Source organism: Periplaneta americana, chromosome 2 (assembly GCF_040183065.1).
Source record: "Periplaneta americana isolate PAMFEO1 chromosome 2, P.americana_PAMFEO1_priV1, whole genome shotgun sequence".
Taxonomy (NCBI): domain Eukaryota; kingdom Metazoa; phylum Arthropoda; class Insecta; order Blattodea; family Blattidae; genus Periplaneta; species Periplaneta americana.
Genome location: NC_091118.1, coordinates 37,653,130 through 37,666,512, shown reverse-complemented (window position 1 = coordinate 37,666,512; position 13,383 = coordinate 37,653,130). Strand labels below are relative to the sequence as shown.

Here is a 13,383-nt window from a genome sequence, read left to right as displayed (position 1 = left end):
GCATAACTTTACGTAGAACAATATACTGTTCTCCAACCAGGAGATTAACCGTGAAAGGAATGTGCTTACTATTGCGTCATCTATTGGAACGAAGAAGATAGATAATACTACTGGATTCAAAAAGTTCCCGGAATTTTACTACCATTTTTCGTATTAATATATAACAAGGGATATTATACATTTGTTTTGTTGGTAACATTCATGATGTCATTTCCTTAAAGTTTGTTGATAATGGCGATTGTTGGTTTTGAGTTGTAGGCAATTGTTTATCATAGTGTTTTGTTTGTTCGTCGCATTTTGTATTTATATCCACAGAGCAACGTACAAACATCAAGTTCTGTGTTTTGTTACACAAAACTCCTACAGAGACATTAAGATTGTTGGAAGAAGTATATGGCGAAGCAGCAATGAAAAAAACTCAAGTGTATGCCTGGCATAAATGCTTTTCTGGTGGCCGCGATAGCATCAAAGATGACGTACGCAGCGGCCGACCAACAACTGCAACAAATGAAGCAATCGCTCAGTGTGTGCGTAATGTTGTGAGGGACGACCAACGTAAAACCATAAAAGAGATAGCAGCAGAGGTCGGAATATCAGTCGGAAGTGTACACAATGTTCTTCACAAGCATCTAAACATGCATTACGTGTCTCAGAAGTTAGTTCCGAAAATGTTGTCGGCAGAACAGAAAGAAACAAGAATGACTCTTGCTGGGGACATGATCAGTATGGCTGATGAAGATGGTGATTTCTTAAACAAAATTATTGCTGGTGATGAAACTTGGTGCTACTTGTACGACCCAGTCCCTAAACGACAGTCATCTGAGTGGAAATCGAAAACATCTCCTCGGAAGCAAAAATTTCCTAGGGACACTTCCAAAGGCAAAGTTATGTTGGAAGTTTTCTTCGACTCTCAGGGTCTCATCCACCATGAGTTCATTCCAGAAGGTCGTACTGTAACGAAAGAATTGTACGTAAAAATCCTCCGTCGCCTCCAGGACGCAGTGAGAAGGAAACATCCAGAAAAGTGGGTAGAAAACAACTGGTTCCTTATGCATGACAATGCACCTGCTCATCGCGCAATTATTGTAAAGAATTTTCTTGCCAGATACAACATAACTGCTTTGGATCACCCACCATACTCTCCTGATCTCTCACCACCTGATTAGGCCTACTTTCTGTTTCCCCGTCTGAAAAGTCATCTGAAAGGACGGAGATTCAATGCTGAAGAGGTTATCGCAAACGCGACGAGAGCACTAAGACGGGTTTCACAAAATGGCTTCCAGCAACTCTACACGCGTTGGCAAAAGTTTGTTGTTGGAAGGCAACTATTTTGAAGGGAATGCTGTAGAATAGTGTTTAAGGTATGTTGTTTCTATGATACTAGCAAATTCCGGAAACTTTTTGAACCTAGTATGTATTACAGTTAAAATGAGTTTAAAAAACATGCACTCTCCTGCATATGTTATTTCCTGTATGGAGGGATTAAAAGACCAGGAAATTAACAGTGATCTAATTTTGTAACTAGTATGTGTGCATCAATGTTATGCTTTGAGAGATAGCCAATGGAGCTGCGTCTACCCACGTGTGTGACCTTATGACATCAACTTTCATTCATAGCATCACCCCACTGCGTCTCATTCCCCTGAGACTTTCTCGTGGTTGGAGTACAGTAAGCGTGATGCAAGAAATGAAACAAGGAGAATACAGAGATAACAGGATGACAAGGAGAACAAGGAAATGCAGAAGAAAACTTGGAAGACGAGGAGAACAAGAGGAAGACCAGGAGAACTAGGGGAAGACAAGGAGTACCATAGGAACATGAGCATAACAAGGAAAACACAAGGAAAACAAAGAGAATACAAGAAGAACATGGGACAATAAGGGGAACACAAGGAGAACAAGGGAAACACAAGAACAACAAGGGAGGTTACATTTTTATGCAACAGTCAATTTTCAAATTGTCTACTCATACCTAGTGAGGAGAAAGACGTATTTTTACGTAAAACTATACATCATATCATCTGCTATCAAATTCTTACTTAATTAGAAGCAGTTAAAACTCACGGCTATGGATAAGTCTAATCTTCATCCTCATGTTGAAGTGTGGCTACAGTCTAAAACAATTCTATAGTTTACTGTCTTCAAAGGTATAGTTTACAAACAAACCATAACTAGGTAATCACATATTTAATATTTTTCTTCTTGTCCTTTTATTATAAGTTCATAATTTAATGAAATCTTCAATCTTTCGTTTTGCCAAGAGAGAGAATCTGTGCATGTGTCTGTGCGAAATTATTTAAATAGCCAAGTACCTCTTGTGTGTGTTCGAATTTTCATGAAATCTAGTGTACTTGACAGGAAATGCTGGAAGGGGAATAATGGAACAGAGAAAAGATTTTTTTTTTGTAAAAACTATACATCTCGATATAAACCAACCACAACAGGGTACCGTAGTTTTGAAGTTTTTTTTTTCTTCCCCAAGCTAAACATACGATATGACATAGGTATAGTACATGCTGGAGAAGGAAATTGGGAGTTGCTGTCGAATTAAGAACATTTTAGGATTGATGTCTGATGTAAAAGAGGAACATATTATCATTTTGCAAAACATGGCCCATAAGGTTTTCATAAGTCACTTTTCGAGTCAAGGAGTTGCACGTTTTTACTTTGTGTGTGTGTCCACTGCCTAGACGTTTGGCAATAAAGCCATTAGTCTTCTTGCATTCCAATATTTTTGGTTTTTATTTTTTTTTATTCTAGTGAAACATGGAAAATAATAGTTGTTACATGAAACTTCTTTTATACATTTCACATAATTACGAGTTTTTCAAACATGGCTTTGCTTCATGGAGTCATTGTGACAGTAAAATCTCTGAAAATAGGGTACTTTGTTGGAAACTGCGATTTTTTTAAATATGTTGTTGTGTAATGCTGGACGATTGGTAACAAAGTTATTTGTCCACTCATACTCCAATATTTTCCATAGATATTTTCAAGGTGTTTTTAAAAATATGAACACTGTAGTAAGGCAGATCTGGAAACAAATACGTGTTTTAATTGGATCTTTTAAAACAATTCAAAATTAATTGTTAGGGTTTATGATAAGTTGTAACAGTATACACCTGATTTCGTTCACAACAGACACTGAAAAACATCGCATTAAATATTCTTGCAGCTGGAGTGCAAGATGACTAAAGACTTCGTTGCCAAATGTCTAGGCATTTGAACAACAACAACAAATTCTTGCAGCATTCCAAGTAGATGAGAAAGTTGTTTTTTTTTTTTTTCCTTCTTTTGGCAATGTTATTGTGCTATCAAAAAGGAGTGCGTTATATGGCAGTAAAAATTGTTAATAGCCTCCCTCTCAATATAAAAAAATGAAACTCAAAGCATAAGATTATTTAGGGCCAAATTAAAGAAGTACCTAATTTCTTACACCTTCTATTCTGTAGGTGAATTCATGACATTCAACAATGCTTAATAAAATTGATACTAAAATTTTGTGTTGTACTAGTAGACTATATTGTAAACCTCTTCTGTATATATTTCAACTAGACTGTGACTATAAATTAAGACTTTATAGTAGTGTTAAATTTTTAGACTTGTTCCATATTCTAGCTGTGAAGCAATGTATGAATACCATGAAATGTTAATAAATACAATACCATACAATGGCTGGGCCCTTAGTTTGTCATTATTTGCCCTGACTCTACAAGGTGACTCTCAATATTGTATATACTCGAATAATCGCCACATAATTTTTTTGCAAAAATTGGCAGCTAAAAATTGGGATGCAGGTATTATTTGTGTCAAAGTTGGTATCCTGACCTTGAAGCAGTGGCGGCTGATTGACTGAGGCAAGTGAGGCCGGGCCTCAGTCACTTGGCTTAACTGAAATCAAATTTTGTTTTTATGTAATGTATTAGTTATTTGAATGAAGCATATATCGCTGTAGAAGCATTTGAAAACTTTGTGATGTAGATAGACCTGCTTTGCAGTAAAATTTGTTCCTGAAGCCAGGATCGCTAGTGCCGGGTCTGGCTTGTGATGTATATAGACCTGTTTTGCAGTAAAATTTGTTCATGAGGCCAGGATCGCTCGTGCCGGGTCTGCTTCTGGATTTTTGTTTGTCTTCGCGGGCTTTTGACGTTACGCTTTAAACGTTGTAACTGAGGCACAATTCGTCTGGCCTGGTCAACCATGGTCTCAACCATGGGCCGGCCTCAAGGGTAGAGTGGGGTGGGAATAGGGTGACTTGTCTTCCTAAATAGGCCATAAATAACAAACATTCCAGCTCTTTGGCAGGCAGACACCCACACTATTCTCTCCTCTTATGTCTTAGTTTATGACTTAAGCGAGGGTGTTGTACTATTGTACTTCGTAGTACAGTAGTGAATCTCGGCCAATGTTGTTATGTATTTCGGGAAAATATAAAGAGAAAGAAATGCGAGAAATAATGCTGGTGTAGTTAATTCATTGTTAGAGTGTCCTTTTTCGAGAAGAAATAATATTGAAAGAAAGGAAGTTTTAAATAAAGAGAGAGCCGACCGAGATACCTAAGACATCGCTGACAATTTTTCTGACAGATAATCTTAAAACGCGAGTTTCTATTGCATCCTGGTATGGGCAACATAAATGGTTAAGTCGTAATGTGGAACAAAATAAACTTCTCTGTTGGCCTTGTTCGTTGCTGTCAAAGGAAAAAAATAAAAAAGAAAAGAAAGAAAGAAAGAAAGAAAGAAAGAAAGAAAGGGAAATTTCAACACATAATATGGGTTGCTTCATCACACTGAAACAATCACTGAAACTTGCAGCATAACAACTTATTTGGTGAGTGAAATTATTATTTTTCATTAGTAGTAATAATAATAATAGACTAATAATAATAATAATAATAATAATAATAATAATACAGTAATAATGATATTAATAATATAACAAAAATAATAATTAATATCATAAATAAACATTTTCTATCGGAGGCACTTAAACTAGTTGCATCTGGCCTCACCGAGGATTTGGATCACCGGCCGTTACTGCCTTGAAGCGAGAGCGTGTGTAACTTTAAGAAGTGTGTGATTACCAATTCACTGGATGGAAAATAAGACGATATGCTGTGTCACGATGGTGACGATGACAATTCCGACGCCAACAGCTCTTTTGCCAGTGACGACGAAAGTGATGATGAATGAGATAAGTTAGTATCCTATCAATATTTTGCTGTTCTTACTCATGCAAGATGCAAAATTAAAATTCCTTTTCTTTTATTGCAGGTGCTGAATTGTGTTGCAACATGACCAATATAATAAAAATATATGAGGTAACAATTTAAAAAAAAATCAAGATGTCTTTCCATAAAATTAGAGTGCAAGGATTATTCGAGTATATACGGTATGTCTCTAGTGCTGAGAAATGAAGAATTTGTTGGATTCTCACAGGGGAGTACATGGAGAAAACTCATACTGCCTGAACCATGGGCTTGCCCAACAAGTTATAAATTCAGAGTGGATTGAGGATTTGAATCTAGACCCCCTGGCTTAAAAATCCAGGGCGAAGCACTGAGCCACAGTGGGAGTATAATGAGAAACGAAAAATATGTTTCACTGTTTACATGAAAAATACAGGTCCGTTAACCATTAACAACAAAAAATTAGAAGGTTTTGTGTAATGACTTGTCCGTCCTGTTTTTCCACATCCATCTAAGCATCTCAGACTGTGTATGCTGGTTAATCTATCACTTAGTATGAGCAAGATTTTTTTTTGTAGTGATTATGTAATTGGAATCGATGTTTCTTGGTTTGCTATACAACAGTGAGTGTTCCTCCTCATTTGTTCCTCACATACTCACAAACTATAATCTGACAAGTGCAAAAGAATATTTACAGAGAATTCCCCACAGTCAAAGTTCTTTGTCATTCTAGAGAGCACAATCTTTTTAGAAAATTGAGAGATACTACAATTGAACCAGTCGGAGCTAAAAGGAACTAAGTCATAACTTTTCAGGAGAAGCAAAAAACATTTCACTAATAACACAAATAGTATATTTTTATGATATAAAAGACAAAAGAATAATTAAAAGTCTTGGTTCCTTCTTCCACAGTTCGATGCGCATGACATCCGTTGTTCAATTTGTCGCATAAACCAAAACTGCATATTTTGACTTAGTTCCTTTAGCTCGAGCCGATTCAATTGTACAAGACAAAAAGCGTTGCAGGAAATTACATATTTAGACTCAAGAAACTGTAAGTGATGTAACATTTCGTGTAAAAGTTTTCAAAATAGACCATATTTAATATTACTTTTAATGAAATAACGATTAGTGTTAATGATAGTTATTGTCCAAGAGATTATTTTGCAAATATCTTGTGGGTAGCATGACTTAAGCTGCTAACACAGCTGCGGAGAGTGAAATTGTAAGGAAACAAAACGGTGCACTGTATCTTGATTGTGAGAGAAAGGGAGACAGTATGACATTCTGCTATGTTGGAGCTGATCCAAACTGCTACAGCTGTTCTGCTATTTCAGACTGTTCTCACATGAAGTGACCTTAACTACTGGCTTAATGACATAGTGAATAGTAGTGGTGAAGACTTGACAAGCTTGCATTATACAGCGTGAGTATAAATGATTTCCCCGATTACGAAAATTATTTGTGGACAAATGATTGAATGTAGAAAATTTTTAAATATACGAGTGTATGGAGAAACTCTCCAACTCTCCACCTTATAGGTGCTCGATATGGACTCCACTTGTGTCCCTGCAGACATCAAGCCAGTAGTCCAATTTGTTCCACACACCGCTAAGTGTATCCATATCGATTGCAGCGACAGCGTTGATGATGCGGGCGCGTAGCTCTGGCAAGTTTTCTGGTAATGGCGGTACAAAAACAGAGTCTTTAAATACCCCCACAGGTACAAGTCACACGGTGTTAAGTCAGGGGAACGTGGAGGCCAGGATAAGAGATGCATTTCGTCTTTGTCGTTGCACTTTCCAAGTCCAAGGTGTACGGCCCTTTCTTTTTTCTCGAACCCACTGTGTCAGGGCATGTTAGAAGAGTGGCTGATGCCACAGCTGGGGAGTGATAGTGTTGATTTCATATATCAACAAAATGGTGCTCCACCTCACTTCCACAACGAAGTCCGGACATTTCTGAACGACCGATTGCCAAACAGATGGATTGATCGCGCGAGGGGAGACAACATGCAGCTCTTGTCCTGGCCTCCACGTTCCCCTGACTTAACACCGTGTAACTTCTACCTGTGGGGGTATGTTAAAGACTGTTTTTGTACCTCCATTACTGGAAAATTCTGCCAGAGCTACACGCCCGCATCATCAACACCATCGTTGCAATCGATATGGATACACTTAGCTGTGTGTGAGACGAATTGAATTATTGGCTTGATGTCTGCAGGGTCACAAGGGAAGCTCATATCGAGCACCCATAAGGTATGTTTAAAAGCTTGGAGAGTTTCTCCATATACTGTTATATATAAAAATTTTCTACATTGAATCGTTTGTCCACAAATAATTTTCATAATCAGGGAAGTCATTTATACTCACGCTGTATTGGGATAGAGGTGAGATGTGACAGCATTTTTGCCACCACAGCTCCAAGCTGTGACAGATGATAGCGATTTTGTCACAATGTGATTTTTGTGTTCAGATGATTCTTGGCGCTTGCAAAATGTTTCCCATCTTGAAGAGACAGATATTCAATTATGTTTATCACTCTTCTGGGAATTGGCATACTGGTGCCGTAACTTTATACCAACAATACTGATTGGCACAGAGAGTAACAAACATGTGGTTAGCAGTGCTATCATTATGTGTGGGCACATACATTCAACCAAGAATGTTTTGAATTATTAATTGAATCACTTATATCGAGTTTATTCGATGATGTGTGAATTTGAAGGAGCTGCCAATGTTAAGTTTTTGAGTGGGACGACAACAGAACCCAGTTATCTTGTCCTTCGATTGTTTTTATTTTTTATTTTATTGGGTTATTTTATGACATCTAGGTTATTTAGCTTCTGAATGATATGAAGGTGATAATGCCGGTGAAATGAGTCCGGGGTCCAGCGCCGAAAGTTACCCAGCATTTGCTCGTATTGGGCTGAGGGAAAACCGCAGAAAAAACCTCAACCAGACAACTTGCCCTGACCAGGATTTTGTCCTTTCAGTTAGTATGAATCTTCTGACTTCCAATTGTCTGGAGCTGTCACATAATTTGGTCACATACATGTACATAAATCGCCATTGCTCTGAGTCGCCTATCAGGTGGAGATGGCGATTTCTCAAAGCATGATTTTCAAACAGCAGTCACAGTAGGACCCAGTGACAAACAGAGCGACAAAATCACATGTCTTCAAATCACACATCACCACTATATTGGGGTACTAGCAGGCGGAAGGTATAACAATGATCTGTGCAATGCAAACAAACACACAAACAAACAAGCAGGCAGGCAAGCCATCTTTCTTCACAAGAATTTGGAGAGGGCATACAAAAGGGAGAAAGGAAGGAAGAAAGAAGAAAAAACGTTTAGCTGGTATTAACTTGTACTATTTTTAAGCTATGGCCACAAACAACGAATTATGAATGGCTCAGAAGACAAACTAGGAAGTTTGATAGAAAAAATCTCAAGTAAAATCAATTATAAACAAAACTGAAAAAAATATGCAACAACTAGATGAAACACGTTCCCAAAATAATAATAATAATAATAATAATAATAATAATAATAATAATAATAATAATAATAATAATACATGTCTAGAAAAATAATAGCTTACAAACCAAAATGTTATAGTTCGAAGAAAATATCTACAGAACTACTAAATGAGGCTGAAACAGATCTACTATGAGCTAATCTGTAATGATGGTGATGGTGATAGATTGTTTAAGCCGTATTTTACCATTTGTAATTTACCTTGTTGGAAGAATGCCTGCGATCAGGGCTGTTCTTCCCCGACCGTGGTGATGCATCTCCCGATGCATGATCTCGAGAACTTTCTTTCACCAAATGCACAGATGAGTGCTTTGACTTTGTGCGTGGAGAATCGCAAGGGCTCGGTCCTTGACTTGAAGATCTAGGAGAACGTTTGCCTGATGGAGGTGGTGACCGGCGCAAGGAAGACTGCGACATAAATGGATTGACACTATTTTCATCTGCAATTGCAGTAGTACTGTTTGACACCCCTCGCAAATCCGCCATGACCTCAGCACTGCTCAGTGAGCTGGAATGCTGAGTAACACCTGAACAACGTCTACTGCTACTTTTTCTCACACTATCTTCATGTAATTCTGAAGATGAGTTTATTATTTCTTGCAAGATTTTCTCTGCTTCTTCAGTTATGGATTGATCAAATTCTGCAAATTCACTTGGCCCTGAATTAATTAAGACAGTTTCTTCTAAATGTGTCTGACTTGACTTTCTAGGACTGTACTCTACTGATTCTTTTATATTTGCAGATTTGGACGGAGAGGTAAAGAATTCTTTACCATCCACAAATTTTTCGTCACTTAATTCTAGGTCTTTCTGCTGACGACTGCAGATCTCAAAAAGTTCACTCAAAACAGTAGGTGGCTCTTTGACTACTTCAGTTTCCTGTTCACTGCTGACTGGGAACTTCCAGTCTCCAGCACCGATATCTGCAGACGGAACAGTGACAGAAGCAGGAACTGCAGTTATGCACTCTGGTTCTTCAACTGATTTAAGAGGACTCTGAGCATTTGTTTCCAATTCCTTTTTTATGTGAGACAATTCAACAACTTCTGAAGGGGTATCTTTATCTGCACTTAAAACTTCAAATGACGTAGAAGTCCAAGTACAATCCAAATCTGGTGAAGATTTACTTTCAAGAAGATTTTTGCTTTCTTCAATGGAATCTGTAACGCTTCTGTTTAATAAAATCTCTTCTATGTGAATACTACTACTGGTAGAAGTCTTTGAGTTTTTATCAGCATCTACAGAAACGAAGTTTATTTCTTCAACTTCAGAATGGCTTACTTCCTCTGAAGCTTCAGACTGCTTTGTATCTTCTGCAACTTCTACATGTTCAAATGTGGCACTAGATGTAACACTGTCTTCACTCACGAAACTGCTCTTGATGTCACATGAAGCACTTTCTTCAGGAACTGCTTCCTCAGCTTTATCTGTGGTTGGGACCTCCTCAACTTTGTTTGTGGTTACAATCTCCTTAGCTTTGAGTGGAATTGGGATCTCCTCAACTTTACTGGTGATTGGGACCTCAACTTTTTCAGTAGCTGGGACCTCCGCAGCTTTTCCTGTAGTTGGGACTTCCTCAACTTTTCCTGTAGTTGGAACCTTCTCAACTTTCTCTGTGGTTGGGACTTCCTCAACTTTCTCTACAGTAGAAACTTCGACCTCCTCAATTAAGTCATGTACAACTTCTTGATTGTCAGTTTGGTTAGTTTCTGTCTTCTCTATTTGAACTTCCTTTTCATCAGACTTATCTTCTGTTCTTAATTTGCCCTCTGTTAAAGATATATCATTAGCTTTGCTCAAAGACACATCAGAGTCATTTGCTCTTGAAGTCTCTGATAGAACTGGGATACTGCTAGGACTTTTAACTTCATCTATCACCTGAGTTAATTCCAAAACATTGTTCTCCTTACTATCTTCTATTACAAATGTAGAATTTTCTGTAACACTGAAAGACGTGTCATCAATCTCAGTACTTTCATTCGATACACTAGTACCAACTGTACGAAAAGGATTTGGAATGTCACAAATTAAAGTATTTTCAAACTTTTTAGATTGCACAGGTAATTCACCTTCTTCTCCTTTTCTTGGACTGTCCAAACATAGATTATTTATGCACAAACATAAACCACTAATATCAAGAGGTTTCACTTCTTCGACGTTTGTTTTGACTTCAGTATCCCCAGCATCTTCGTAAACTTCTGACAGAGGGGATGGATCACTGACTTGAGATGGTGATTTATCAGATGTTACTACCTTGCTCTTGTCATCAGGCTCAACAGGACACTTGGATGAGAGATCTTCTTTCCTAGAAAGCAGGTGCTCATTGGCAGCTGTGTCCTCAACAGGTACAACTTTCTGACTTACTACTGGTTCAACAGGACTTTCTGCAATTAGTTCCTCCTTTTCAAATGGATGTTCATTAGCTGCAGTGTTCTCAACTGTCTTGGATGTTGAGTCTACATCGATCACAACGGGACTTTCAGTTGTTCCTTCTGCTTCAGCTTCTTTTTCAGATGGTGGATACTTTTTATCTAAAGCCTCTTGAAAGCTTGTGAGGATATCCTCTGCAATGAGACTCCCGATAGGAGATGCTGCATCAAGAGGATCTGTCTCTGCAGCACTCTCGTACTCAGTTGTATCTGTATCTGTGAAAGAAGTAGTGTATATATAAATACACACTGTAAAGAAAGTTACGTCATGTATAATATGTCACAATGAGGATATTTAGATGAACTAAAGATAGGGAACGAAACAGTCCAAGTGCTTTGTCAGTTATGGGCCAACTGTAGGCCTACTAGTTCTAGAAATAAATTTCGAGGTGACGAGAAATGTCCAGTAATCTTGCCTAACATTCTTATTCTGAGAAAGGGTTACTTTATGAGTTGTAAATATATGATATGAGCTTCTTAACTTCACTTATTTCCTTAGCTATGCTAAGAGTTGTTATCACCATTAAAAACCAATGCACTCAGTCAGGTTTGAACCTGCAAATCTGGGATCCAATGAAAGCATGGTAACCATTAGATAAAAAAAGAACAACATATTAAAGATGAGACCTATTCAGTTTAAAATTTCTTGGGGGTGGGGTGGGGGAAGAATTATTTTCTTAACGAATCAATGTCATCTATGTGCATTTAAAATTTTCCAAACTGAATTTCCAAGACAGGTTCCAAACACACACACATTCACGTCTTGTTTGTGACACGCACTCTGAGCTGCCAAAATTTATCATGAGAAGTCATAAGAAATACAATACTAATAGAAAAACTGCTGAAATTTCAATTTTATATTAAGCCTTACCATAAATACTGTTACAAAGTTTGCATAGAAATGTCTTCCGAATGTTTGAATTCCCATTGGATATGTCGCAATTATATACAGGGAACCTCTTAAAAGTTACGCAATGCTCACAGCCCACACTGAACTCGGGGTGATTCATTTGCTATCACTGACGGACAGGAGGAAGGGAGGGTGGGCAGTTAACAAGTAAGAGGTCGATTGCACAAGCTGATATTCAGTTGTAACTGACTGTGAATGTGTGAATACGAGGGTGGACCCAAAAGTAACCAGAACCGAACTGTTGCATGCGCATGCTTTGTAGTTACGAGTTGTGCTGTTAAGTGGTGTTAGTTTGGGGTCTCCTGCGACCGTTACTGAGCTGGCGTAAGTCTGAGTTAAGTGGTTTGTTTGTGGTGCTGTGTTGTTTGCGTTCCTGTTTCAACCGTTTGGCGATTAGTGAGATGGTCGACTACAACGAACAAAGAGTGTATGTGATATTTTGTTTTCTGTTAGGGAAAAATGCAGCCGAGACTGTTGGGATTCTTCGGCAAGTCTTTAATAATGATGCTTCGGAGAAATCACAGGTCTACGAGTGGTTTTCCAGTTTCAAATCTGGCAACATGTCAACTGAAGACATGCCACACCCCGGGCGTCCTTCGACAGGAAGAAATGACGAAAACATTGCTAAAATCAAACGTGCAATTGATGAAGATCGTCGAAAGACCATTGACGAAGTTTCTGAGCAAACGAATCTGTCATGGAGCACGGTCCAGCGAATTTTAACTGAATATATGAGACGGGTGTCTGCAAAATTTGTTCCTCGCTTGCTCACAGATGACCAAAGAGAAAACCAAGTGAGAGTTTGCCACGACTTGAAGAGTGAAGTGCAGAACGATCCAAATTTTCTTAAATTAATTGTGACTGGGGATGAGTCTTGGTGCTGTGGGTACGATCCAGAATCAAAGCAAGCATTGAGCCAGTGGAAAACTCCAAATTCACCACGACTCAAGAAAGCATGTCAAGTGCGATCCAATGTGAAAACAATGTTGATTTGTTTTTTTGATGTGAATGGCATTGTCCACAAAGAGTTGGTTCTGCCAGAACAAACAGTGAACAAACATTTCTATTTGGATGTTACGAAGATTACGAGAGAGTGTATGACGAAAACGGCCCGAAATGTGGAGAAATGGGAACTGGTTGCTTTACCACGACAATGCCCCAGCCCACACAGCTCTGACGGTCCGAAAGTTTCTGACAAACAACAACATGGTGCTTGTGCCTCATCCACCCCACTCACCCTGTCTGGATCCGTCGTTTTTTTTTTTTTTTTTTTTTGTTTCCACGGATGAAGAAATTTCTAAAAGGAAAGCGAT

At 38.3% G+C, this 13,383-nt stretch overlaps 1 protein-coding gene across 6 annotated transcripts in view; it reads right to left on the bottom strand.

Moving 5' to 3' along the window:
* The window catches only part of LOC138692626 (transforming acidic coiled-coil-containing protein 2-like), a 302,133-nt gene that overhangs the window by 26,228 nt on the left and 262,522 nt on the right, over positions 1-13,383 (bottom strand). For all 6 annotated transcript variants that reach the window (XM_069815690.1, XM_069815681.1, XM_069815700.1 and 3 more), the window contains one exon: positions 8,933-11,376. In XM_069815690.1, the coding sequence (XP_069671791.1) occupies positions 8,933-11,376 (2,444 nt within the window). The remainder of the gene's footprint in view (positions 1-8,932; positions 11,377-13,383) is intronic.